At 46.2% G+C, this 27319-nt stretch overlaps 1 protein-coding gene across 3 annotated transcripts; it reads right to left on the bottom strand.

Moving 5' to 3' along the window:
- Nucleotides 1-1164: 1164 nt before the first annotated feature.
- LOC118088395 (BPI fold-containing family B member 6-like) lies at nucleotides 1165-27088 on the bottom strand. Of its 3 annotated transcripts, none has more exons than XM_088674809.1 (16): nucleotides 26967-27088; nucleotides 20207-20388; nucleotides 17530-17629; nucleotides 15452-15556; nucleotides 13874-14020; nucleotides 11884-11947; nucleotides 11669-11729; nucleotides 10388-10479; nucleotides 8317-8493; nucleotides 7302-7346; nucleotides 6019-6177; nucleotides 5550-5623; nucleotides 4327-4372; nucleotides 2941-3004; nucleotides 2330-2409; nucleotides 1165-1519 (listed from the first exon to the last, which is right to left on the bottom strand). In XM_088674809.1, the coding sequence occupies exons 2-16, from the start codon at nucleotides 20334-20336 to the stop codon at nucleotides 1427-1429; spliced, it is 1437 nt and encodes a 478-aa protein (XP_088530935.1). In that variant the 5' UTR covers nucleotides 20337-20388; nucleotides 26967-27088; the 3' UTR covers nucleotides 1165-1426. The 3 variants fall into 3 exon arrangements, with proteins under 3 accessions (XP_088530935.1, XP_088530934.1, XP_034977901.2); XM_088674808.1 differs by lacking the exon at nucleotides 26967-27088 and adding an exon at nucleotides 22307-22441; XM_035122010.3 differs by lacking the exon at nucleotides 26967-27088 and having other exon boundaries at nucleotides 20207-20505.
- Nucleotides 27089-27319: the final 231 nt, after the last annotated feature.

Genomic DNA, 27319 nt, shown 5'->3' with positions numbered 1-27319 from the left:
GGATTTCCGAAAGGTGGCACTTTATGCTGAATCTTAGGCAAGTCAATCAATTGTGTGTATTTTGGGTGTATCCTAAAAAAAAAAGCTGCAGATGGTGACAGCAGTCACGAAATTAAAAGACGCCTGCTTCTTGGGAGAAAAGCAATGACAAACCTAGACAGCATCTTAAAAAGCAGAGACATCACCTTGCCGACAAAGGTCCGTATAGTTAAGGTATGGTTTTCCCAGTAGTGATGTATGGAAGTGAGAGCTGGAATATAAAGATGGCTGATCGAGAATTGATGCTTTTGAATTATGGTGCTGGAGGAGACTCTTGAGAGTCCCATGGACTGCAAGAAGATCAAACCTATCCATTCTGAAGGAAATCAGCCCTGAGTGCTCACTGGAAGGACAGATCGTGAAGCTGAGGCTCCAATACTTTGGCCACCTCATGAGAAGAGAAGAATCCTTGGAAAAGACCCTGATGTTGGGAAAGATGGAGGGCACAAGGAGAAGGGGATGACAGAGGACGAGGTGGTTGGACAGTGTTCTTGAATCTACGAACATGAGTCTGACCAAACTGCGGGAGGCAGTGCAAGACAGGAGTACCTGGCGTGCTATGGTCCATGGGGTCACGAAGAGTCGGACACGACTAAACAACTAAACAACAACATCTTGTAACTGCTAGAGGCCATCTGTTCAGTGTTGTGGGCCCAAGCCTGTGGATCTGTCTCCCAACTGCGGTTAGACACCCTCCTTGCTGAACTTTGGGCGCATGACTTAAATCTTCTTGTTCCATCAGGCATTTTAAGGTAGTGTTTCAGTATTTGTTGTTGTTTAGTTGTTTTTGTCGTTGTTTAGTCGTGTCAAACTTCATGGACAAAGACAACAGTGTTTTAGTTTATGATATACCGTAGTTTTTTTCATTTCATTTCATGTATGATTTGTTTTTGTGTCCACAGCTTATAAGTGTGAGCGATTAAGCAGTATATGAATGTCTTTTAAAAAATAAATAATGGAGCAGAATCTCACAGGAAGCAGCCGATAGTGAACCGCTGGAAAAGACTGCCTGCTTCTGCTTGCAGAATTGCGTGGACACTGAACCCAACTCACTGAAATGACCTTCATGTTTCTGAACATCCACAGATTTCTGGCAGGCTTTTCGCCCAAGGAAAGAAAAAGGAATGCAGAAGAGGTGGGGTTTTTTTTATTGAAGGAACCCGCAAAATATCATTCCAAGCCTCTGGACAGAGAGTAACAGCCTAGAGGACTGGCAAATGGGGGTGAGGTTTCATCAGGCAGGCGAGGAAGAAGAATTCTCCAATCACTGAACACTCCAGATCAAATTGTAGAGTTGGAAGGGACCCACATCTAGGTGGATGTGCTGCTTTCGTTTTGGATCACGTGGCTGGGATGCTGGTGCACAGAGGAGCCTCTGGCCTCTTTTTTAAACAGCCATTTTTAAGTTTTTAAACTTCTCCAAGTCTATCATGGAATCGTCCTCGACATTGCTGTGGTCCACCTCAAGGATCACATGACCCTGCCAAGGTGGAGGGGGAAAGCCATTAGTTTAAAATTTAATTGCCACATTTAAAAAAACAAGGGCTCTATGTGTCCTTTCTACCAGGGCTGTGCACAACTCTCCACCACCCAATCTGCCCCATGGCCTCAATCTGCCCCTCACCCAAAAAATCAGGCCATCCTAAACATTAGGAAGAACTTCCTGACAGTAAGAGCTGTTCGACAGTGGAATTTGCTGCCAATGAGTGTGGTGGAGTCTCCTTCTTTGGAGGTCTTTAAGCAGAGGCTTGACAGGCATATGTCAAGAATGGTTTGATGGTGTTTCCTGCTTGGCAGGGGCTTGGACAGGATGGCCCTTGTGGTCTCTTCCAAGTCGATGATGATTCTATGATTCTATTCTATGATTCCTCTCTGGATCTTGTTCTCAATCCATTTGGGGGCACGGCTAATATCATACCCTCCAATATTCCTCAAATGGAAATAGGGACATCTCTCACACACCAACTGACCCTCCTTGACCCCCCTTTTTTTTGTGCCCCTCACCTCTGCAGAGTATTTGTATCAGAAAGGGAGCACATGCCACCACCACCACACCAACGGGACACAGCACACGAAGTTCAGGCTGTTTCTATGTGGTTGGAGTACAGGGGTCATGGACTCGTAGGACTGCAGAGTTGGAAGGGCCCCTGAGGGTCATCTAGTCCAACCCCCTGCAATGCCAGGGGTCTCAGCTAAAACTAGAGCTAAAACCAGCCTGCTTGTTCATCAGACAACCACGCAGAAATGAAAAGCCAATGCAAGGTTAGCAAGCGCATTGCCCCACACTGACCTCCATCATCTTGAATTCAGGGTGACCATAGTCAGCCCCCATCAGGTTGGGCATTTTCATCTGGTTCTTTTCCAGGGCATCTGGAAAGGGCAAAGAAGAAAGTCTCGTTGGCTTTAGAGCGAGTGGAAGGAACTGTGCAGGAGGCGTCTCCCTTACGACTGAAGGGTGAAGTCATCCCACTGCCAAGACCCTTCTCCGGAAAACCCAAATTGCTATTTGTTCTGATTCAGAGTTAAAGAGCAGGTTTTTCTAGGGAAAGGGGAGGGGCGAAGAGAACTCAGGCAGGGGAAACGTGGACCTGGGCCTAGAAAGCATGAAGCAAAATGTAGGTACATATGAATGAGCCCTCCCGGGCAGATCGAGAATACTGCTATCGGAAGCAGTGTCTGGGTGGAAATCACAAAAAAAATGTCTGGGGAAATCCCTACATATGGCAACCCATGTCAGCAGTGTAGTTTTGGGTGATTTTCCTTAAAAACAGCAGTTTTGCCCAAACAGCTCAACAACTTTGTGCAACAGTAAAAAACAACAACAAGGTCAACAACTTTTCTGTCCAGATTTTCACTGTTTGAAATATGGCAACCCTGAGCAAATATCCCAAAGGTTCTTACCATTTATCCCTGGGATGCAAGTGGTGATTATGGCATTCTGCAGATATTCCTTTAGTTGGTCTTCCTAAAACAAGAGGAAGAGGAAGTCTTCATTATGGTTGATACAGAAACTGCACATGAAATCAGTGTTGGTCCCCTACACTCAAGTAAGGGAATGACGATGACGACAACAACAACAACAACAACAACAACAACAACAACTCCTCTATCTATCCTGCCCTTTTCTCAAACCAGGAATCAAGATGGCTCAGAGAAATTAAAACAACATGGATAAAATATGAAAGCATAAAAAGGCTCATTGCTGAAAAGTAATTAAACTCTAATAGAATTAAAACAATATTTAAGAAGCCTACTCCATTGAAATACTGTTCTGAGTTTGGGGGGCTTCCATTGCTGACGGAGCCAGGCAAGTTTCTTGGTGAGTTGGTGCCTCCTAAGTATGGATCATTAGTATAAGAGAGGAAGTTGCTTTGTGCCAGAAGACAAATGGATGGGATGCCTCCAGGGCCGGCTCTAGGTAGACCCCCGGTGGTGCAGGGCACCATGGTGCCGGCCCGCCAGGAGGGCGCCACGAGCTGCGCCCGCCCGGTCCGCCGGTTCGACAACCGCGCTGCGCCCGCCCGCCCGCCCACCACGATGGGAAACGGGGCAGGGGGGCGCGGGAGGGATCCGTCGCTCCACGGCGCCAGGGGCGCTTAAGACGGCCCTGGATGCCTCACTCCCGTGGCTGAGATCCACAGCCTGAGATCATTTCTACAGCGGGGATCAAACCTGAGACCTTACACACAGGCAAGGCAGGTGTTTGGATCACTGATCAGACTGGAGCAAAAGTTAGAAGGGGGAAAGTTCCCGGAGCACAATGTGGGAATTCTCTAGAAAGCCTGTTGAGATGATGAGGCACAACCTCCTGGGACCCGCCATCTTGAAGAATTCCTGTTCAGGCTGCATGTGATTGTATACCAGGGAATCTCTCACAGGGCTAAACCCACTACAGTGGTAAATCTACTTACAAATAACTCTACTTATGAATTTTTCTACTTACAAATGGAGCTCCGTCCGCCATCTTGGATGCGGTTTAGATAGGATTTTTTCTAGGGTTTTTAGATAGGGTTGCCTCGACTTACAAATTTTTTCGACTTACAAATGTGTGTTCGGAACGCATTAAATTCGTAAGTAGAGGTACCACTGTATTTCCTGAATAATTTTCATCTCCAGATTCTCAAGGGTGGGGAGAAGAGCAGAGGCAGGGGTGGTCTAGGCGATGTTTCTGAAAGGTCATATTTGGTCCCAGGACCTGAAGTTCCCCACCCTGCCTTAAATCCTTCGAGAGATAAGTCAGCAATTCCGTGTGTGCTCTTGAGGAGCCCAAGACAACCTCACACTTACATTAATGTCGCCGCCTGAGGGAGAAGTCATAGATATTGCTGTGGTCCTGCAAAACAAAAGAAAGGCCGCATGATAGGACATGCCAGTGTCTCCATTGCTTCCTCCATGGCTGCTTTCTTGTGCTTAGTGATATTTCATTATTTGTCATATTGAAGATTTCCACTGCTGCTTTCCTCCTCTCACCTCCCTTCAAATCCTTCCTCAACGCCCCGTACTTCTTCCACAAAAGGGCTGTAGATTCAAGACAGACAAAAGGAAGTCCCTCTCCCCTTCACACGATGCAGAGGAAGGTGTGGAGAGCTTGAGGGAGGAAGGAATTCATTTCATTCCATTTTCGGAGAGGACCAACCTGATCCAACGTTCCCAAACTTGCTTTTGGATTGGACTAGAACCCCCAGTCGGACAGCACAAATTTTGCTAGGGGTTTTTGGTGTACAAGAAGTACATGTGAAAATACATGTACTTCATAAAAGATTCACCCATAAATCGTGTCTTCCTAGTGAACGCATCAAACGGAACTGAAAAGTGTCTATTTGGTGTAAAGAGTATGTACCGTATCTTGTATACAGAAAATGCAAACGACAGGATGCAATGTAACAGATCGCTGATTGGATGCCAGCAAAACTGAAACGGGGTAGAAATACCTGCTCAGCTGATTCTGAGCCTAAATATGGATTGGGAAGGAACACCTTATGGGGGGGGGGGAGCCCAGCCTCATGTATGCCACCAAAATGGGGGGGGGTGGTGGTCTTCATGGGTGTGGGAGGAAAATGCCATGAACTGTGCCCTCTCTGCTACTGAAGGGAAGCAGGAATTGTGATGCTAATTAGCAGATTGACTAATCAAGGTTTTAAGTCCACAATGATCAGAACTGCCACTGAAATTGGAAGCTGCCCAGAGTGGCTGGGGAAACCCAGCCAGATGGGCAGGGTATATATAATAAATTATTATTATTATTATTATTATTATTATTATTATTATTATTATTATTATATTTCACATAACAAGGAATGTGATAAAAGAAATGGAATAAAAGAATGTTTAAGGAGAATGTTTAAGGGGTTTGAATGGAGTGTCTCCAAGGGCCGAGAAAAAAAACCCTAGAAAAAAACCAAAGTTTTAAACCTCATGTATAAAAACAGCCATAGACTTGGAGAAGGCCCCTGACCATCTTCTTCAACTGAGGATTTGTTGAAGGACAGGAAGAGTGCTCAGCTCAGTACCTGCCCGTTTCTGGTTGCAAGAAAACTTTCATTGTGTCCTCGACCTGCTCATAGCCAACATCCCATTCGTGCACCTGCAATGGAACAACAGAAGGAAGCCCAAGTGAGCACATTGCCTTCCAAAGTGACACAAGTCTGCAGCGGAGGGAGAAAAAAATGTGGAACTTTTAATTTTGATTTGTAAATTTGAGTTTAAAAGGGGTGTGGGTGCGTGCGAGAGAGAGGGGGCGGAGAGAGGAAGGAAGAAGTGTTCAGCTGTTGGTGTGCGAACTAGCAAGGGACTTGTTTTTAACTTTCTAAAACATGGCACCAGGCATCTGGAAAACCTGGGGTGGAAATACCTGCTCAGTTCATTCAAATCCTGAATATGTTTTGGGGAGGGGCAGGGGGGGCCTTGTGGGGGGGGAAGCCCAGCAGGGGCGACAGCACAAGTAAAACATGTCAGGAGGGAGACCTAAATTCTGCCTACCATGTCGATGGTGCAGATGGGTTCGTTGTCTGGATCTGTTTTGGCGTCTATGGTCGAATGGACTGCCATGATACTTTTGCCATCTTCGATGCGAACCTTGGGCGTTTCTACAGATCTGATTTCCAACTTTGCATTCTTTGAGGGGTCCATATCTGGAAGCTGCAGGAAGTCAGAATGCAATGAAAACCAGCAGTTGTAAGGAAGCAGAGAACCAAAAGCTCTTGCAGGTACAATATTCTGATTCCAAGTTTAGTCCTCCACCTCCTCCTCCTCCTCTGTTGACTCAGGTATCGTCACCCGTTCAATATTTGCCAAAGGCCTTTTTTTTTTAATAGTGGGGGATATGAAATGTTATTAAAGACCAAAGAAAAACACTTTGGAGAAAAATAAAAAAAATTCCTTCAGTAGCACCTTAAAGACCAACTAAGTTTTTATTTTGGTATGAGCTTTCGTGTGCATGCACACTTCTTAATAAAAACTTAGTTGGTCTTTAAGGTGCTACTGAAGATTTTTTTTTTTTTTGCTTCAACTCAGACCAACACGGCTACCTACCTGTAACTAGAACTTTGGAGAAAATACAGCGTGTTGTGCTGTCAGCCCCGAACAACTTTCAACTGCCCCATTACATTTATATTTAAGATGCTGATCATTCTTCTGTTCTGGCACTTTCTGTTTGGGGGTGGGGGGAAATACTGAGTGCATTCTGAGAACCTGCACCATGTTCGTTTTTGGAAACCTATCATTAAGCTTGCGTTGTCTGAAGATGAAAATGCTTCTCTAAGGCTCTGTGGTACTTTGCTTGGATGCTGTCCCTGACCCCGGTTTCTGCAGAAAAGCCGATTGACGTTATGTTACGACTCCAGGGAGTAGCGGTGGGGCAAGTGGAAGCGTTTTCAGGTTTTCCATGATGGGCATCTGGCCGGCCCCTGTGAGAACAGGATGCTGGACTAGATGGGCCATTGGCCTGATCCAGAAGGTGCTCTTCTTATACCGAGTTCTTCGGATCATTTGTCAATTGGTTGAGAAGATGTGAGGCTTTCACAATGAATCGGCAGCAGAACGTCCCTCAGACCTTGTGGGGGGGGGCGAACTATATTTGGGGGGGGGTGAACGAATGAACAAATTCCTATGCCCCACAAATAACCCAGAGGTGCATTTTAAATAAAAACACACATTCTACTCATGTAAAAACACACTGATTCCTGGACCATCCGCAGGCTGGATTTAGAAGGCAGTTGGGCCGGATTTAGAGGGCAGTGTTGTGATAAGCAGTGAGGACTCACCCCTGGTATCATTTCTTTCATCTTGCCCACTGTTAGATCAGAAACCTGCCAAAAGAGTGAGGGAAAACCACATTAAATGGGCAGGAGGAGATGAGTGCTTTAAACGCAGCCGTGGCTCCATCCAAAAGTAGCTTGTTTCAAAGGCAGAGCCAAGGGGAGCAACATGAAGAGATGCCACAAAAGCAGGAGATTCTGCTTTCAGAAGTGGTGGAGCCTAGGCTTGGTCAATGGAAACCATTACAGCGGTACCTCTACTTACGAATAACTCTACTTACGAATGTTTCTACTTACGAACGGAGCTCCGTCCGCCATCTTGGATGCAGTTTAGATAGGATTTTTTTCTCCTTACGAATTTTTAGATAGGGTTGCTTCGACTTACGAATTTTTTCTCCCAATGTATTCCTATGGGATTCGACTTACAATTTTTTTCGACTTACGAATGTGCATTCGGAACGCATTAAATTCGTAAGTAGAGGTACCACTGTATTAGCAAATGTAAGTGGGAAAGGTACAAACCCATCATCAAATGGCAAATTCGGGAAAGCTTGCAAGCAGCTAGATGGCTCCAGTAACAAAAAAAGAACCTAAAACCAGCAGTTCTCGTTGTGAACGCTTTCAGATTATCCACTCTTGCTTGCCTCAAAGTGCCACTCAGCAAAATTCCATCCACTTCCTACCTCTTGATATCCCTGATCTCTGGCTGCGTCTGAAGACTGAAGACCAGAAATATGAGAACCTACAAGAAACTGAAATTTACTCCCATCCCTAGGCGGGGCAGTTGCAAAGTCAGAGCCAACAGAGCCAATTCCACTGGTTCATCCATATAGCCTTGACCTCACCACTGGTCTTCTTTGCCCCAGGAGGGCAGGAGGACCTCTGCTCTGACCCACCACAGCAGCCACCGCTCACTTTCTCCAGTCAGAATTAATGGTGCGTCGCCGTTAAAGGAAATTCTGTTACAGACACAGAAGTTGACATGCCAGCAGATTCAAGGAATCCAAATCTGCTCACTCACCGAGTCTCTAGTAGCGTCACAGTCCATGTCTTTCTTGAATAGTTCCAACACAGTGTTCAGGATAGCCGTCGGTATGACGACTTGAGTGATGCCATCACCTCTTGAGTAAGAAACTTCAGAGCCTGGTGCTTCACAGACGTTTGCAATTTCATTTCCATCTCTGTCTCGGACTACGGGCTGAAGGAGAAAGTAAGAATAATGGTTGCATCATTTGAAAAGAACCCAAAAACGTAATCCACATATACATTCGATGGGATGCAAGACCTTGGTCATCTTTTTTTCTTTTGGTCATTTACAAGTATGTGGGCGAATTACATCCTCCTCAACGGGGCCTTCTCTGTGGCAGCCCGAGGTTGTGGCATTCCCTCCCCAAAGAGATGCACCTGGCTCCTTCATTATCTAGTTTCCCTTGTATGCTGAACATGCACCTCTTTGCCCTGGCCTTTGACACTTCAGATACATATTTTCAGGACCCAATCTATTCTTATGACCAGTGCTCTTTTTCTTAAAAAAAATGTTTAGGGGTACTCTCATTTTGACTCAAGAAAACCACCATTTTATAGTTCAAATCAGGGAAAATACAGTAAATGAACAAAAGTACAAAGATTCACAAAATGTTTAGGGGTATGTGTACGCCTGTGTATCCCCAGAAAAAAGCACTGCTTATGACTGCAAATTGCTTTTAATATTGTGTTTTTTAATTGTTATAACCTGCGCTAGAATCTTACGGTGAAGGCTGGGTAAGAAATTTTGGCATCGCATGGGGCACCACTGAAATATTAAAGCCCAAAGTCCACCACTGAGTTATGGTTCTGTTTATCTGTTTTGTTTTGGTTTTGGGTGCTCTTTTTTAATTGCATTTATATTTTATCATGATAAGCCACCCTGGGGGCACTTTTTGGGGCTAAAAGGCGGTATAGAAATGTGTTTGTTTCTTCATTAAGGGAAGTCATAGTCCCACTCTATTCCACCTTCGTCAGACCCCACCTGCAGTCCCGTCTCCTGTTCTGAACGCCACCATTTAAGAAGGATATTGACAAGCTAGAAGGGGGGCAGAGAAGGGCAACCAAGATCATAGGGGTCTGTAAAGTAAGCATGATCAGGAATGGTGGAGAGAGTTAAGAATGTTTAGCCTGGAAAAGGAAAGGAAATCAGCCCTGAGTGCTCACTGGAAGGACAGATCCTGAAGCTGAAACTCCAATACTTTGGCCACCTCATGAGAAGAGAAGACTCCCTGGAAAAGACCTCGATGTTGGGAAAGATTGAGGGCACTAGGAGAAGGGGACGACAGAGGACGAGATGGTTGGACAGTGTTCTTGAAGCTACGAACATGAGTTTGACCAAACTGCGGGAGGCAGTGCAAGACAGGCGTGCCTGGCGTGCTGTGGTCCATGGGGTCACGAAGGGTCAGACACGACTAAACGACTAAACAACAACAACAACAACAAGCCTGGAAAAGAGGAGACCGAGAGGTGATATGAGAGCCATCTTCCAGTATCTCAAGGGTTGTCATATGGAAGATGGAGCAAGCTTGTTTTCTCCTTCTCCGGAGGGTAGGACTCAAACCAATGGTTATAAGTTACAAGAAAGGAGATTCTGACTGAAGTCAGGAAGAACTTTCTGATGCTAAGAGCTGTTTGACAGTGGAACAGTCTCCCACGAGAGGTGGTGGACTCTCCTTCCTTGGAGGCTTTTCAGCGGCGGTTGCATGGCCATCTGTCATGCATTCTTTAGCTGTTATTCCTGCATTGCAGGCGGTTGGACTAGATGACCCTCAGGGTCCCTTCCAATTCTACAATTCTATGACTCCACGATTCCAAATAAAACTGGCTAACGAGATGTTGGACTAGACACGCCTTTGGTGTGATCCAGCAGGGCTTGCCGCATGTTCCTATAACCTTCTGCCTTTGTCAAAGTCATGGGGTGCAGGCTGCAGAATGGGAACACCTATTGGTTAGCTCCTTTAAGAGCCTTCGTTTCATAGAAAGGGGGAAGGCTCTGAAAGATCACGAAAAGTTGTACTAAGTACAAGAAGATATAACTGGCACACAGCAGAGCCATCCACACTTACCTTGAACTTCATGTCCAAGGCGCCTTCATGTACTTTTGGCAGCCCGTTCATTGTATACTGTATTGTTCCCCGATCACCAATAGGGCATTCCTCTGGGGAAATGACATGGGAAATGATTTGCAGCATCTGACAGGGCAAATAACCATGGGTGAAGCAACTACTGCCTTCGCCTGAGGCTTCCTGGAAGCCTGTCCACTCCAGCAAGGCAATTCCTAAGTCCTTAAGCTACTGCCCTGGCAGAATAATGTCTTCCTCCATGAAAAGATCTGACTCAGGGCTTATCTGCACTCACCTTTTGCCCTGCCCTTTCCAGGCACACGTCCGTGCTTGAAAGCTCCAGGTCCAAATCTTTTTTAACATTATTTTTGCCCTGAGCTTTCCCTGCAAAAACCCGCTCTTTAGCGCTCAGTTGGAGCAAACGTCTTTGGGTTTCCCTCAGATTGCTGTTTGCTCCGATTGAGTTTTAAAGAGCAGGTTTTCGTGGGGAAAGCCCAGAGCAAAAACAAGGGTATGTGGATACTGAGCTTTAAACCGCAGGCCGTGCCTGGAAAGAACGGAGGAAAGGTAAGTGTGGTCTCCCTGGGGAGGTGGTGGGCTCTCCTTCCTTGGAGGTTTTTAGGCAGATGTTGGAAGACCACCTGCCATGGATGCTTTAGTTGAGATTCCTTCGTTGCAGGGGGTTGACTGGATGGCTCTTGGGGTCCCTTCCAACTATGATTCCAGCTCTGTCATAGATTCTATGATAAGCCAGAAGAGGTTGCTAAGAAAGAAGGATGTCAGAGGCCAGGCTTTGGTGCCTGAGCTCTGTTCCAAAGCTACGGCTCAGTCACTCTGAGTTTAGTCTGAGAAAAATGAGTGTGTACATTCTCTGCTGAATGCTCAGTTGCAAGATTCCCATTGCAATGCTCAGCATTTCCATGGCAAGTAAGTCAAAGTGGAAAGAACTGTGGACAGGTTGAGGACCACTGGAGGAGCTGTTTGTTTAAATACATATTCAGATAACCACCTGGGTTATATAGCAGAATGAACAGGGTCCTTAATTCATAAAGCTTGTGATCACTGTGGGTCATCTTAGTCCTAGTTGGCCACATACCTGGGGCACTGACCTGAACTGAGCCATCAGTTTTTAAGGGTTAAAAGGAGCAGTGTAGAACAAACAGCCTTGGTCAACCTGGTGCCCCCAGGCCTCTTGGACTTCACTGGCTGGGAGCTGAAGACCAACACTTCCAGAGGGCACACAGGTTGACCAAGGCTGGCGTAGAAGATGCCAGCTAAGCTTACCAAATGCTTTCTTCATTTTCTCCTCCATGTGCAAGAGCACTTTGTCTGTTGCCGGGCACATCTAGAAGAGAGAGAAAAAGCCGAAGGGCATTGAAGCAAACTCAGCTGCTATTAACATGTTTTCATGTGATCTGTGCACCAAGCATATTTCTGCACAACCTCAACAGACAACCCCCCCCCCCTGGTAAGTTCTCTTTCAGGTCCATCAGACTCACCATGCCGGGGAGGACTTTCTGGAGGGTAGAATTAAGGAATTTGTTCACAATCTTCGGAAGCATGCTGTGGGGAGGGAAAGGGACTTTGTGAACGCGAGGTGTTGGGAGATCTATCTAAGCTGAGAACAAGAGCAATCACTTCTTTCCTGGTATCAAAACCTATGTATGGGGCTGTTTTTAATAAGAGTTGCCATTTATAAACAGCCATCCTCATAGGTTTTGAAACCAGCCCAGGAATCTTCTGTTCACCAATGAATTGAGGTGTTGTTTTTTTTGGGGGGGGGGTGTTAAATGTCCTTTTCCTCCAGAGGGTATTTAACAGCTTGTCCTCACTTCCACTTGTCCTGTGCCAACACCCCGACCCTAGTCTCCAGGGAAGCTGCTTTTATCCTGGCTGGGAAGCAAATACAGTGGTACCTCTACTTACGAATAACTCTACTTACGAATGTTTCTACTTACGAACGGAGTTCCGTCCGCCATCTTGGATGCGGTTTAGATGGGATTTTTTCTACTTACGAATTTTTAGATAGGGTTTCTTCTACTTACGAATTTTTTCTCCCAATGCATTCCTATGGGATTCGACTTACAAATTTTTTTGACTTACAAATGTGCGTTCGGAACGCATTAAATTCGTAAGTAGAGGTACCACTGTACAGATATCTCCTGCAAATCATGACTTGTTCTCTAACCTCTGATTGAAAGCATACTGTCAAAGGCCGTTGCGGCTACTCTAGAGTAACGACTCGGCACCTGCTTGTCTTTAAACAATCTTTATTGGTGCGCTCTATGTACAGTGTAACGGGATGTCAGGAAACAGGTCTCCTCAGTCCGATGCAGAATCCGGGACTGCCCCCCTGCTCCCCCTTTTCCAACATAAAAGGTGCGGCGCGGACAGTCTCCTCCCTTTCCGTCTTTTCCTTAATTCCGGAACCGGGGGCAAAGGTCTGCGCTCCATGTTTTCCCTTTCCCCCCTGCTCTCCTCCCTCCGTCCCTGGCTGTGGGGCTCATGCTCTCCCAGACTCCCTCTTCCCATTCCCTGCCTAGCCTCTGCCGAGTCTGCGCTCTCATGACTACTAGTCGATGAGCTGCTCCTGATTAGAGGAGGGGGTTCCCTGTACTCCCTTCCTCTTACACATACTAAGGAGGTTCACATGGTGTCTTCACTGCACGTCTTTAAACACCCAGCAAAAACATTCCTCTTCTCCCAGGCCTTTAGCTAATGAAACAATCTATGGCAGGGGTCGGCAACCTAAGGCCCATGGGCCACAAGCGGCCCATGGGGGTCGTTTAACCAGCCCATGGACTCCCACCCCCCGCTCGGTCAGCTCCCGTGCGCTGCGCTAAACTGGTGCGGAGCAGAGCAGGGACCTCCTTCCACGACGCTGGCCGGCTTCCCATTGGCTGCAGGAAGCTCCTGCAGCCAGTGGGAAGCGGCGCACGCCTCCTCCATGCTGGAAGGAGCACCGAAAATAGTGTTTGCGCATGCGTGTGTGCACACACACACTCCGGCCCACCGCGGCGTCTGCGGGACCGTGTACCAGCCCAAGCCACAAAAACTTTGCCGACCCCTGATCTATGGCCTTTTACACTGGGGGTGGGGCGTATTGGTTTTTGTTGTTACTACATTTTGTGTTCTATTATTGCAAACTGCCCTGTGATCATTGGATGAAGGGCACCATAGAAATTTAATTCATGATGATGATGATGATGACGACAAACACAATTTTCTTCTCTGCTGTCCCTGTCCTCTCTGCCAGGGGCAGTCTGGGTCCTAAGACATGGCACCGGCAACACAGAGCAGCTTTGCCTGCTTAGGGAATACTGTACCTTGCAGATCAATAGCGACAGGAAACCTTTCGACTGGATGCTGCCTGCTGTCTAAATACGCAGGAAGACAACACCCCTATTCTGCATACTCAGGACTGGACTGCTGGCCAGAGCAGAATTCAAAACTCTTCATTTGAATCAGTTCTTTCTTGCTGGTACTCACCTGCTAGGGAGGTTGGTTTTGCAGCTTATCAGCTCCACAGTGCATTGTTTTACTTTCATCTTGAGTTCTTTATTGGCATCGTATTCAATGCAGCTGATGGTTCTCATTCGTGATTTCACCGTGATCTCCATGGTGCCACCTATGAAGCTGCACAAAATGAAATCTGGTTTCTTAGGGAGAGCAGTTTCTGACATGCCTGGCCCTTCCTCACACTTCACAGTGACCAAGCCGTTGTCTAAATTCCGAATCTACTGCCAGAGGAAAAAGAGACAGAATGCGTCTCCGGGCCTGAATTCGCATGAAAACAAATGGCGCATATCTGATGTTAATCTCACTGGTCTTATCTGTATAGTCAGTGCTTATTTTTTTCTGAGGGGACGCAGGGGTACGCATACCCCTAAACGTTTTGTGAATCTAAGTTTGACGCCTCATTGAGGGGCAGTATTTCAATATGAGTAGGAAAATGAGAGTACCCCTAAACATTTTTGGAAAAAAGAAAGAACGCGCTGTTGATAATTATTTCAAATTGTACTCTGTAAACTGCTTAGGGATTATTGGACAAAAAGTGGTTTGCAAATTGTAAATTGAAAAAGGGGGAAAAGGCACAGGGACATGCAGCCTTCCTACGCGTGCAGAGTCAGACTCCTCTCAGGCTTTTGTGTATTGAGCACCATAGTCTGAAGGGGATCCTGAACTGAATATTCTTAGATACCTCCTCGCAATCAGGAATGCTTCCCAGGTGCATAGAGGCATCTAAACATTTTCGGTGGAAGATTTAAGAACGGCCTCTGCACAGAGAAAGCCACTTGAGTTTAGGAAGCGAACTGTGAGCTTATCTGCTGTTGTTTGGAGAAAAAGAGAAAACGAGACCACCATTCCAATGCAGCCATCCTAGATTGGCGGTCCCTTAATTAGGGATGTCCCAACGTGGGTGGCGCTGTGGGTTAAACCATAGAGCCTAGGGCTTGCCAATCAGAAGGTCGGCGGTTCGAATCCCCGCGACGGGGTGAGTTCCCGTTGCTCGGTCCCAGCTCCTGCCAACCTAGCAGTTCGAAAGCACGTCAAAGTGCAAGTAGATAAATAGGTACCGCTACAGTGGGAAGGTAAACGGCGTTTCCATGTGCTGCTCTGGTTCGCCAGAAGCGGCTTAGTCATGCTGGCCACATGACCCAGAAGCTGTACGCTGGCTCCCTCGGCCAGTAAAACGAGATGAGTGCCGCAGCCCCAGAGTTGTCTGTGACTGGACCTAATGGTCAGGGGTCCCTTTACCTTTCTAAGGAACATCATGGGATCAAATCAGAAACTGGGATGGCTTCTGGAAATCTGGGGCTGTCCCTGAAAAATAGGAACACTTTGAGGGTCTGGCTGTGGTCGCCTCCAGATCTCCTGTCAACTTGCCAACTGGAGCTGATGAGAAGTGAGCCCATCAAGATTTGGGGGGCACCATGTTGTCCACCCCTGACCCTAGTGCACCCTTGGGATCGCCTAAAAGAGCTCTCTGGACTGTTGCCCTGTCTTTCTCCGAACCCCCCCCCCCCCGAGATCTTGCCCTGTCTTTGGACGCAAGGTCTTGCTCACCTTTTCCCAGCAATTGTTATCTGAGATCCCAAGTCCATTTCCATGTCCGCAGGTTCGTGCAATTTCATTTCAAGCTCGGGGGGCTGGATATCTGTAACTTTCAGCCTAGGGGACAAAAGACATGATGCATTGAAGTACAGTAGAGAGAAATGCGCTCTGACAATGGAGAGAGCAGGCATGGAGTCTGAACGGCCATCAGCGTAAAGCTCTGATTCAATGGTAAAAGGCGGGTTTTCCGGGGGGGAAACACTGGGACACAAAAACAAAAACTGGGTGGTGGTGGGGGGGAGGTAATCATTTTGTTTGTTACTACATTATGCATTTTTGTGTTTTTATATTGTTCATCGAATCATAGACTCATAGAGTTGGAAGAGACCACAAGGGCCATCCAGTCCAACCCCCTGCCAAGCAGGAAACACCATCAAAGCATTCTTGACATATGGCTGTCAAGCCTCTGCTTAAAGACCTCCAAAGAAGGAGACTCCACCACACTCCTTGGCAGCAAATTCCACTGCCGAACAGCTCTTACTGTCAGGAAGTTCTTCCTAATGTTTAGGTGGAATCTTGTTAACCACCCTGGGATCCTCGGGCGGACAGTGTTATAGAAATTTAATAAATAAAATAAAATAAAAATGCAACACATTTGGGAATAAATTAGGAGAAATATATCAGCTTCTCTTTATTTCTAGTCTATATTTTCCACATCACTTGTTTGTTCTGTAAAAAGTCCTCACAAAATATCATCAGCACCGTGGGGAAAATTTATCCTAATCTGCACAGGCTTCTATGCACTTTTGCCAAATTGACATATTTTTGGCAAAGCAGTTTTTCCTAATATAATGCATTGTTATATTTACCCATCCCCAATAAAGTATGCATTTTTATAGACCCTGTTACCCCAGTCGATACATTTTTAAATCAAATTCCTTCCCCATACCTCCCCAAATGTTTGTGTGACAGGACAGCGCTTTCCAAATGAGCCCCCCCTGCCCCTTCAGGTCATTGGAAAAGGCTGTCACTTATAGTTTTTGCATACAGGGACAGCATTCCCTGGGCCAAGTTAAAATATGTGTTAGTCTTCTCAACGTCTTCCAGTACACTGGCATTAGTTCGCCTGTCTTCCCAAGTGATATGTATAATTTTTCGGAGACACCGTTGATAGAATACTTTGAAGAATTGGAGATGGCGTTTATAAGTGGTCCGTGTTTCACAAGTATACAGTAAGGTTGGTAGTACAATAGCTTTGTAAACGAGTATTTTGGTTTCCCTGCACTTCAATCGGGAGAAAGCTGCACTTGTAAATATGTATTTTTACATATTTTACATATTTTTTCATATCACTTGGGAAGACAGGCAAACTAATGCCAGTGTACTGGAATAAGCAAAGATCACCAATGCGAAGCGATGATTCTTCAACGTCAACTTCATTGGACTGGTCATATTGTGCGGATGTCTGATGATCGTCTTCCAAAGCAAGTACTCTATTTGAAGGTTACCAGACCTCCCCGTTTCTCTGAGACAGTCCCCGCACAAAATCTATTGAAGTTGAAAAGTGTCCCCGGATTCATTGAAAAAAATCTGGTAACCTTACTCTATTCTGAACTTAAAAATGGAAAGCGTAATGCTGGTGGTCAACAAAAGAGGTTTAAAGACTGTCTCAAGACAAATCTTTAAAATGTAGTATGAACACCGACAACTGGGAAACATTGGCCTGCGAGCGCTCCAGTTGGAAAACAGCCTTTACCAAAGGTGTCATGGGCTTTGAAGACGCTCAAACTCAGGATGCAAGGGAGATATGTGCTAAGAGGAAGGTATGTTTGGCAAACCCACACCGTGATCAACTCCCGCCTGGAAACCAATGTCCCCACTGTGGAGGGACGTGTGGATCCAGAACTGGCCTCCATGGTCACCTACGGACACACCGTTAAAACCATATTCATGGAAGACAATCTTACTCGGCTGCGAGGGATCGCCAGAGAAGAAGGTCTTCTCGACACATTTGTACTAGAGCACTGGCATGCCAGGTCCGCTTCCTGTTGGTACAGGCTGACATAGCCCCCCTCCCCAAAATGCCTCACCCTTTGATGCCTTTGATAGCTTTCGCGCCACCCTGGTTTTTGGTCGCAGACTCTGCCATTTCCTCCAGAATGTGGCTTTCAGTCATGGATTTTTTGGCAGCTGAAAGAGATTTGGCAGCTCGTGAATTAGACCTGCAGAGCCAGGTTGCCATAGCTCACCATGAAACAGCCCACAGGTAAGGCCATTCCTCCATTACTATTAGAATTGTAGAACTGTGCAGTTGGAAGGGACACCAAGGGGCATCTAGTCCAACCCCCTGCAATTCAGGAATCTCAGCTAAAGAATCCTTGGAAGGTCACCATCCAGCCTCCGTTTAGCTTATTAGCAGGACATCCTCTCTCTAAATTCCCCCCCCATTAAACAGTTAAGTCTAATCAGGGTTCTTGTTTAACCAAGATTTTAAACCAGGCTTTGTAAAGCTCGCTTTTAGGGTTTGGGTACATGATGACTTCACCATTTCCCCCCCCTAGACATCCCAGTGAGAGTGGTGCTACACCGTGATGGCTCAGTGACAGATTTGCTCTTTTCGGAGGGGAGCCTGATTTCTATGCAGCAGAGGCCGCGTCTGACTGTTATGTTTCCCACCTCAATTCCCTCTGCCGAGGGGGAGAGTTGGTCCCCTTCTGTATCAGCACACAGAGAATCTTGGATTCAAGGAGGAGTCTTTAGACTCATAGGCTAAGCAAATACATTACTTTCACTAAGTGAAACTTAATCAAGCATTACAGAAGAGGAGATCGATGTTAGCAAGGGCATTATGAAATAGCTTATATACATTTTGAAATATAACCTAACACTATAAATCTAGAATACTGATGCAGAACTGAGAAGCCCTTATTAAATCACCAAGGCTGGAACACACACAAAAGGTGATACGAGTCCTCTCGAAAGAAAAAAGGGGCAGATGCTCAAAGGAAAGGATATTTATACTAATTTTTTGCCCCTGAAGGAGCTATATTTCATTGTATATTAATTTCATTTTACACAGGTTGTACAGTGAAAATAAAGGTATTATTATTATTATTATTATTATTATTATTATTATTATTATTATTATTCTATTCTTCTAAACTTTCTCAATAAAAACAACAATAAAGAAACCAAGGGTTCATTCTGCAAAATATCCATCTACACAAAAGAATCCAATAAATCTTATGTGTTGCAACTTCCGCCATAATACACAGTCTGCTATCATCAAGAAAAATAATTTTAGCAACAATTGCTATAAATAAAAACAATTGCTATTTTAAAAAAGCATATCTGGAGAGGTTACACAGACATATTAACAACACCTAAATTATATGAATATGAGAATGTGTCTGGTTCACATTTGAGGATACTAAATGTTTCGGTGTTAATAAAGGCATTTATTCCCACGTCGGGGCCCCAGTGAAGCCTCCTCCGTCCCACAATGCCGCCACACGCAAAGGGGTGAGTGGGCTTGTCTAACTAACCTGTAACTGTGGATTGATTAATTCAGCTCATTGCAAGCTTTTCCTTTTATAACAGGAGACATGGGGGAATTGTTCGGGATAGGGAATAGAGAGTGCTAATGTGCCTGTCTCGTATGAAAATCTGATCTGTCTCGAAAGGACCACAAAAACAGAAAGATGTGCTTTATTCCCATTTAAATCATTTTAATTGAGTTGAATTGGAGCTGATTTTGGGGAGGTATGTTTCCCGTTCTCTTGAAGCGTGGGGCTAGCAGAGGAAGCGGAAGCCAGAATCTGGTCAAGCCGGTCTAGTCTAGCCAGGCAAGAAGGCTGGCCGAGTCAAGTGCAGGCAAAGGTGAAGGCAGATCTCCCGGAGCAGCTCAGAAGCGCTGAGCTTCAGAAGATGTTGTCTCAGCAAAGAGCTGAGTCTGTTTATCCAGTGGTCGTTGGCCTGCCTCCCTAGGGAGCTAGGTTTTTGCTGAGTTTATGGTGTGCTTCTCTGAGTCTGAGCAAGCTACATCCTCAGTTCCGGAGGAGCCTGGCAAAGGGAATAAGGGTCTTTCTCCCCCACCAAAAGTATAATAATAATAATAATAATAATAATAATAATAATAATAATAATAATAAATTTATTATCTATACCCCGCCCATCTGGCTGGGTTTCCGCAGCCACTCTGGGCAGCTTCCAACAGAAAAATGAAATAAAATAATCTATTAAACATTAAAAGCCTCCCTAAACAGGGCTGCCTTCAGATGTCTTCTAAAAATCTGGTAGCTGTTTTTCTCTTTGAAATCTGATGGGAGCGCGTTCCACAGGGTGGGTGCCACTACCGAGAAGGCCCTCTGCCTGGTTCCCTGCAACTTGGCTTCTCGCAATGAGGGTTCCGCCAGAAGGCCCTCGGTAATGGACCTCAGTGTTCGGGCTGAACAATGGGGGTGGAGACGCTCCTTCAGGTATACTGGACCGAGGCCATTTAGGGCTTTAAAGGTTCAACACTTTGAACTGTGCTCGGAAACGTACTGGGAGCCAATGTAGGTCTTTCAAGACCAGTGTTATGTGGTCTCGGCGGCCGCTCCCAGTCACCAGTCTAGCTGCCGCATTCTGGATTATCCCTGTATCCCTTCCTCATCTGCTTCTTTCTCAGGGTAGGGAAAGCGACTGGTTTGGGAGTCATGGCAGATCGACTGCTTCCCAGGAGAGACATACCTGTCCATCCAACAAGTTTAAGTTTATGTCACTTACCGACTAATATTGTTTTTTTATCAATCCTCACCATGGGCTCAATGCATTCGGAGGTTCCGTCAGAAAGGGCTGCCCAGCTGCAGAACAGCAGCAGCAGGCAGACCTGCGTTGCCTTGAGACAGAGACCCATGATGCGTCACCACCACGTACGGAAGAAAAAGGAGAAGACGTGACCCAAGGACCTGCGGTGGAAGGAGTAAAAGTGCCAAAAAAAAGTTATTTGTTTGGGTTATGAATGAATTACGGTGGCTGAGATTTAGAACCCAAAATGAGGGGCTTTGAGGGTGTACAAAAAGCGAGTTCCACGGAAGGAATCATCATTTCTCGAAAGGTGTTGCCAGAATTTATTCATTAAATGCCTTAAGTCACAAGAACATTGAGTCACCATTCCTGTATTTTGAACTTGTCTGCGGGGAGAAGCAAATGGGCTCCTACACAGCTGTAATTACTTTTAAGAAGATCTATGAATCAATTGGCTCCACTCCCCCCCCCCATGGAAATTATTTATTTATTTAGAATATGTCTTAACTGCTTTATATTCATAACAATCCTTGAAGTGATTTGCAAAATAAAAATAAAAATCAGATGCAATGGGACAGAATTCTCAAAACGCTATACAGAGTAGAGGTCCAGTCCCTGAAAAAGATAGGAGTGGAATGCTTCAATGCAGTCCTAGATTCCATATCAAGAAGAGCAGCCCTCTCCGTTTGGACTGAAAGACTTATCTACTACTGTTTTCTATTTTCTGCCGTATTTCATTTATTTATTTAGCAAGGTCTATAAATCACTTGATTGTTTTCTGAGTGGTTTTCAAAAATGTAAAATGAAACACTTAAATCTTTCTAACTTAAAGAAAGTTAGAACTAAGTATTTAAAACATTTAAAGAATGGTTATTGCAATGTGGTTTTGATTCATTTTCATCTCTAAACTGTTTGACATGTTTGCATTGAGATACAACTTTGTTTGCCTTAGAGCATATGACATGCAACAGTTTCATAAAAATAAAAAACCAACAGTCAAAAAGAAATTAAAATCAACCATCAGCTAAAAGCACATTAAAGCATCTCCATGCCTCCGTGCCTAGATAGGCTTGCCTCAACAAAAATATTTTAAACAGGGGTAGGAAAGAGTGGAGAAGGCAGTTGCCGGGTGTCAAAAGGCACAAAGTTCTGAAGTGCAATTGCTGCCACACTAAATGAAATCATCAAAGTAAATTCTAATTTATGCAACATTTTAGGGTTTGTCCAAATGACCTGTTTACCATGCATTTGCCATGTTTTGTTTGCCTAAGGCTTACGTGGAGTTTAGACACAGTCCTGTCTTTACTGAGAATTCATTCTGATTCATATGGGGGCCAGTTATGTGAGAATGAGCCTTCTTGATTCGCTTGCACAAAGCTTCTGCTGAGCTCAGACTATGTCTATTCTTTATTGAGCATCTGTTCCGATTTGCTTGTGGCGCGTTTCTCTGCCTTCCTGCAAATGGTTCGCTATTTTCACACTTTTGTGCACATTTCCCACATCACTTTCCTAGCCTCGAAAGGGAGGGTGGGTGCAACAAGCGGGATTTCCAAGCGGGATTCAGTCACATCCTGGCAAATTCAGGGCAACTCAAGCTGATCCGGAGTTCTCGCAAAACAAACCTGCTTCCCCAAAAGATTGGACTCTTTTGCGAGAAGGAAAGTTACAGGGAAACCCACTGCTTGATGCAGCACCATCTAATCTCCCTACAAGCAAATCAGAACGGATGTTCATTTTAAAAAAAGTTGTCTGAAAGTGACTGGTAGCAGAGTGCTTCATACCACGTTAATCTTGCAAACCTAAATTTCTGATATGTGCTTATTTCCCTCCTGCCAATTAACGGCAGTTTGGAGGCTCTCTGAATTAGCTGCAAGCAAATGGTGACAAACGAGCCATTTTGGACTTAGTAGTAATTACAGGCTTGTTTCATAATCACACTTGGTGAAAAGGACTTTTTGTGTAGAGAGAATGCAAAATAAGCAAAGTCTCCAGTCTCAAAGGTCGTCTCCAGAACCTTTCTCTTTCTTGTCGATCTCCTACCATCAGAGGTGTCTTTGGGCAACTGCATCGCTCACTTACCTGTCCAGCTGGACTGGAGATTCCTCAGGAGCAGACAGAGCTTCACCTGCTAATCTCCTCTTTGATAGGGAAGAGCCAGATATTATATACTCACACCAGGAATGAAAGAACCAATTCAGAGCTCCGATAAGCACTGGGATGTGTGAAGTGAGCGCGCAGTGGCATCTTCCAAAGTAAATATTTTTACTGACATGTTGGAAAATTTTGGAGAAGTCACCGAATGCTAGGGATCATATGACTCTCTGGGAGGTGCACAGAGGCAAGGCGCTGGATCAGACCACAGCAGAGCCCAGCAGGTGACGCTAAAAAGAGCAGGGGGAAATGGGCGAAAAATGGGGCTGGCCAGGGAGCAGGAAGACACACACATGCACCGTGCGACATGTGGCTCGCACTTTCACACAAGGGGTTCACCAGCCCTGGCTCCTCTCCCCTGCTGTGGTTTTATTGGCTTACTTATTATGATGGAGGAAGCAGCCAACACTTTCCCCCTTCTCCAGCCTGGTCCTATAAACTGTTCCCCATTAAATCATAGCTGCCAAGTTTTTCCTTTTCTCGCGAGGAAGCCTATTCAGCATGAGGGAAAATCCCTGTAAAAAAGGGATAACTTGGCAGCTATGCATTAAATAGACGCCACCTCCTTAACATTTAACACTGCTGTTTCTCCAAGATCAGAGGCAGTCACGCTTCTGACCCCCGGTTGCTGAAAACAGGAGAAATGGAAAGTGATCTTGTGCGCGGCTTCTACTTGTAGCTTTCCCTTTGGGGTACCTAGTTGCTCACCATGACATAGCTGCCAAGTCTCCCGTATTCCCCGGGAAACCCCCATTTTTCCAGCTGTTCCCAGCCGAAAAAACGGGGTTTTTTTTGTTTTCCCCCGGTTTATTCTGCCGCGGTGGCCATTTTGGAACTGGACGGAGCATGCTCAGAAGTGACTTTTGATGCTGCTCTGCCCAGTTCCAAAATGGCTGCAGCGCGACTTCTGGTGCGGTGGCCATTTTGGAACTGGGCACAGCAGCATCAAAAGTCACTTCTGAGCATGCTCCGCCCAGTTCCAAAATGTGGGCAGCGCTACTTCCGGTCTGCTACTTCCGGTCCGGTCCCTTATTTCTCGGGCTGGAACTTGGCAGGCATGCACCATGAGAGAACACAAAGCTGGACGATTACAGGCTGTTGGCCTGATCCAGCAGACTCTCCTTATGTTCTCAAGGAGTACTATTTCATTGTTTCAACCCTACCAGTGGCAGAGCTTCATGCTCCAGCACCGGGGGGGGGGGCAGAGAGCAGGTGGGGGCAGGGCTGGTGCATGTTCTGGGGCCATGGCGCTCTGCCCACAGGGGCGTGGCATGCGTCCTGGGGGTGTGGCACCCAGTGTGGGCGGGGGAGCAGCCGCGATGGCACCCCACCGGGAACGCACTGCCGGGGGCGGTGCACTCCCCCCGCACTCCTCTTCCTCAGCCAGTGAACCCTACCTGTCCTTTCTCCAAGGAACCTGGAGCAACTGATGTTATGTTTCCAGTCCCAGGGTCTCCAAGCCAGTTCTGGGCTGGGCAGTTTAACGTTCGTAACAGAACCGCATTGTGTACCTCTAGAAACTGTATTCTCAACATGGATGGTTCTGCGGCCCAGATAAAGGTTACACATTTGTATATATGCCAGCAATTAGGGTGGAATCTACATGCATGTTAAAAACATTGTGAGGGGGGGGGGATCGTTTTGAAAAATGCATGGAATTTTCTGTAGCTCAGAGCTTCCACCTAGTGTCACAATTGTATATTGCACTTGACAACACAGTCAAAACGTTTTATTTGCAGCTGTATAGCTGCACTCCTGTTCATAGAGTCATAGAAGGGACACCCAGAGGCTCATCTGGTCCAACCCCCTGCAATGCAGGAATCTCAACACACAGCCCCTCATTCAATCTGAAACCATGCCAGCCTCTTTATCTTTGCAAGTGTGCTTGCAGTTTTATTGCTGCACAACTTTATCCTTTGCTCTCCTCTTACTAGCTTGGTTTATTCTTCACTGCACTCCCAACTCATCTTTCTTTCTCTTTCTTTCTTTCTTTCTTTCTTTCTTTCTTTCTTTCTTTCTTTCTTTCTTTCTTTCTTTTCTTTTCTTTTCTTTTCTTTTCTTTTCTTTTCTTTTCTCTCTCCCTCTTCCCACTGGTGGAGGAAGAGGGGGTCAGGGGGAGCATTCCACCCCCGGCACCACGATCCCAGTGGGGTGCCATTGCAGCTTCCCCCCCTGCTGGGCGCCACACCCCCGCAGGCGGTGCATTATGCCCCAGGATGCATGCCAGCCATGCCCACGTCTGCTCTCCGCCTCCGGTGCCAGAGCATGAAGCTCCACCACTGCTTCTTCCACCTTCCTTCTGCCTGTCCGTCTGATAAAACAGACACTTTCCTACAAGCTCCCAACACATGATGTACCTGCTAGCCCCAAAGTCACCGCAGCAACTTTTTGCATTCTGCCTCCTCTAAGCATGACATGTGGCTTAAATTGCACCTTAGAAGATTTCTACCTTTATCTGATAGGGCTTTAAGATTTCACAATTAGCAGGGGTTTAAGAGATGATTTTGTGCCATGTAATACAATCACTCCATATCCTTCTGTGAAGACAGGAAGTCCCTGGGCACCTACACTCTGTACAGTAAGGACGTCAAAAATATTTCAGCATGATTTGGTGCCATTGTGAGATCCGCTTTCATCTCTTCCGGTCTCAGCAGATTTTAAAACAACAATGTCACAACAACCTCATTTGAGCTGTAAGTGTAAAAAGCTCTCTTTTTGCCTAATGCGAAGATTACGGAATAACTCCCTTCCCCACCTTCTTGACCAAAAGAGGAGGAAGTGTTATTGGCTATATTTTATTATCCCGCCACCATTGTTCCCCTGGATTTATTCTACGGATGCATTAGATAGGACAGAGAGTGACCGCTTAAATCTGTCAATTAATTCACAGCTTAAAATTAACACTCATGAAAATAGGGCCTTAAATTTTGTTCTGTTGAGCTGTCTCCAGTGGGCCAGTGGGCCAGTGCTAGCCAGAAAAGGATAATAGGGACTGTAATGGTGCTGATTGTTTCATCGCGAGTAAGGCGCTCCACTCTGCAGCTGGTTTTTACAGAGTTTTATTATATACATATAATAATATAATAATATACATATAATATTATTATATGTATATTATATGTATATTATTATATACATATAATATATATATTAGGGACCCAGGTGGCGCTGTGGGCTAAACCACTGAGCCTAGGGCTTGCTGATCAGAAGGTCGGCGGTTCGAATCCCTGTGACGGGGTGAGCTCCCGTTGCTCGGTCCCAGCTCCTGCCAACCTAGCAGTTCGAAAGCACATCAAAATGCAAGTAGATAAATAGGAACCGCTATAGCGGGAAGGTAAACGGTGTTTCCATGTGCTGCTCTGGTTTGCCAGAAGCAGCTTTGTCAGGCTGGCCACATGACCTGGAAGCTATACGCCGGCTCCCTCGGCCAATAATGCGAGATGAGCGCGCAACCCCAGAGTCGGTCACGACTGGACCTAATGGTCAGGGGTCCCTTTACCTTTACCTTTATTATATACATATGTACAATGCAGAGGATCACAAAGCATGACTGCTCTATTCCGAATCAGAATCCGGAAGCTCCGTCTGTCATGACTTTCGCCAACAGAACACCCTTGGCGTCCTGAATCGCCTCCTCTCCTCACGACACTTCCCCCCCTGTGCTGTTGGGGGGCTGGGGCTGGTGGAGCGCTTTCTCCCCTAGAACTGCTGAGCTTGGGAGCCAGTGTTGTCTCCTCTGGAGCCTCCCCTTCTTGAGGGCTCTGGTCTGACCCTTCAAACCTTCCCTCTGGGAACCTCCCCCTCTCAGCATCCCCAAGGCTCTGCCCCGCTTCCTGAGCGTCAGCACCACCTTCCACGGACTGACGGTTCCGCAGTGCTAGCATCCCGGGCTCCGTCTGCATCAAAGAGCCCTGGTCCCAACTTCCTGGATTCTCTGCTGACCCCTGACAGGGACCGTGAGGGTCATCTAGTCCAACCCCCTGCAATACAAGAATCTTTCATCCAGCGTGGGACTCCAATTCCTGACCCTGAGATTAAGAGTCAATTCAGTCCAATTTTCACTTGAAAGGGCAGGTTTTTGCTCCAGGAGAGAGAGAGGGGGAGTGCTCAGAGATGGAATTTTAAATCACAGCCCAGGAAAAGAAAAGTGTGCGTAAGAAGACCTAATCTGTGGAAAACAAGGCTATCAATGCCATTAGCTCTTGAGTACAATGTGTCAAGGTGGTCATCAGGGGTCAGGTAAAAAATGCATTGCGGTTGACTTTAGAAGTTGGCTGCGTTAAATCAACTACTGAGACCTGCAGGTATAGGGCAATGCACAAATTTAGACAATATCAATAATATCCTGCTTTAAATCATTCCGTTTACCACTTGCAATATTTTACAGGTCTCCTGCAAAACCCCTTCCCAGCTCTTCTTGGAACCTGAGACTTTGCATATGCAAACCAGATGTTCTACCAAGAAGCTCCTGAGCTCCTGTGTGTGTCTCCCAACATGAAGCCGAATTATCATAGCCCCTTGCTATGGCCAACACTTTAAGAATCCTTTCAGAACCACTCAGGTGCACATTCCTGCCTTCTTCCCTCACCCCCACAATGCTTCGCTTTACTCCATGGCAGAGGCAGGTCCATGGTCCCGCCAGCATCAAGCAACAGCCACAATCCACAACACGCAATGGCCACAGCCAATCCACAAACGGAGTCACACAGCCCAAGGGCACAGATTCTGCAGCGTCCATCTTTTGCACCCATCACACGCCAGAGGTCTGCGTCTCGTGCTGCCAAGTGCACACGAAGCTTCCACATCTGTGCATGGAAGTGCGTTGCAGTTCCTGTGGCTCATCATCTCCGCGGCCCATGAGTGCAGAGCCCATTGTTTCCGAGGTGCTTTTGAACTTGTGCAATATTGATGATAACATCACAGGCAGCGCATGGTGCAACA

The sequence above is a fragment of the Zootoca vivipara genome, chromosome 7 (genome assembly GCF_965207765.1).
Source record: "Zootoca vivipara chromosome 7, rZooViv2.hap1.1, whole genome shotgun sequence".
In the NCBI taxonomy this organism is placed as follows: domain Eukaryota; kingdom Metazoa; phylum Chordata; class Lepidosauria; order Squamata; family Lacertidae; genus Zootoca; species Zootoca vivipara.
The sequence above is the reverse complement of the archived record's forward strand: the minus strand, read 5'-3'. Positions and strand labels throughout refer to the sequence as shown.

What these genes read in the sequence shown, in the direction of transcription:
- LOC118088395 (XM_088674809.1), bottom strand. Translation starts at nt 20,336, where the DNA reads ATGGGTCTCTGTCTCAAGGCAACGCAGGTCTGCCTGCTGCTGCTGTTC. An exon ending in GTGACGCTACTAGAGACTCG is followed by an intron (nt 7,347 to 8,316) that starts GTGAGTGAGCAG and finishes CTCTTTTGGCAG; the next exon opens with GTTTCTGATCTAACAGTGGG. An exon ending in TTGCATCCCAGGGATAAATG is followed by an intron (nt 2,410 to 2,940) that starts GTAAGAACCTTT and finishes TGCCCTTTCCAG; the next exon opens with ATGCCCTGGAAAAGAACCAG.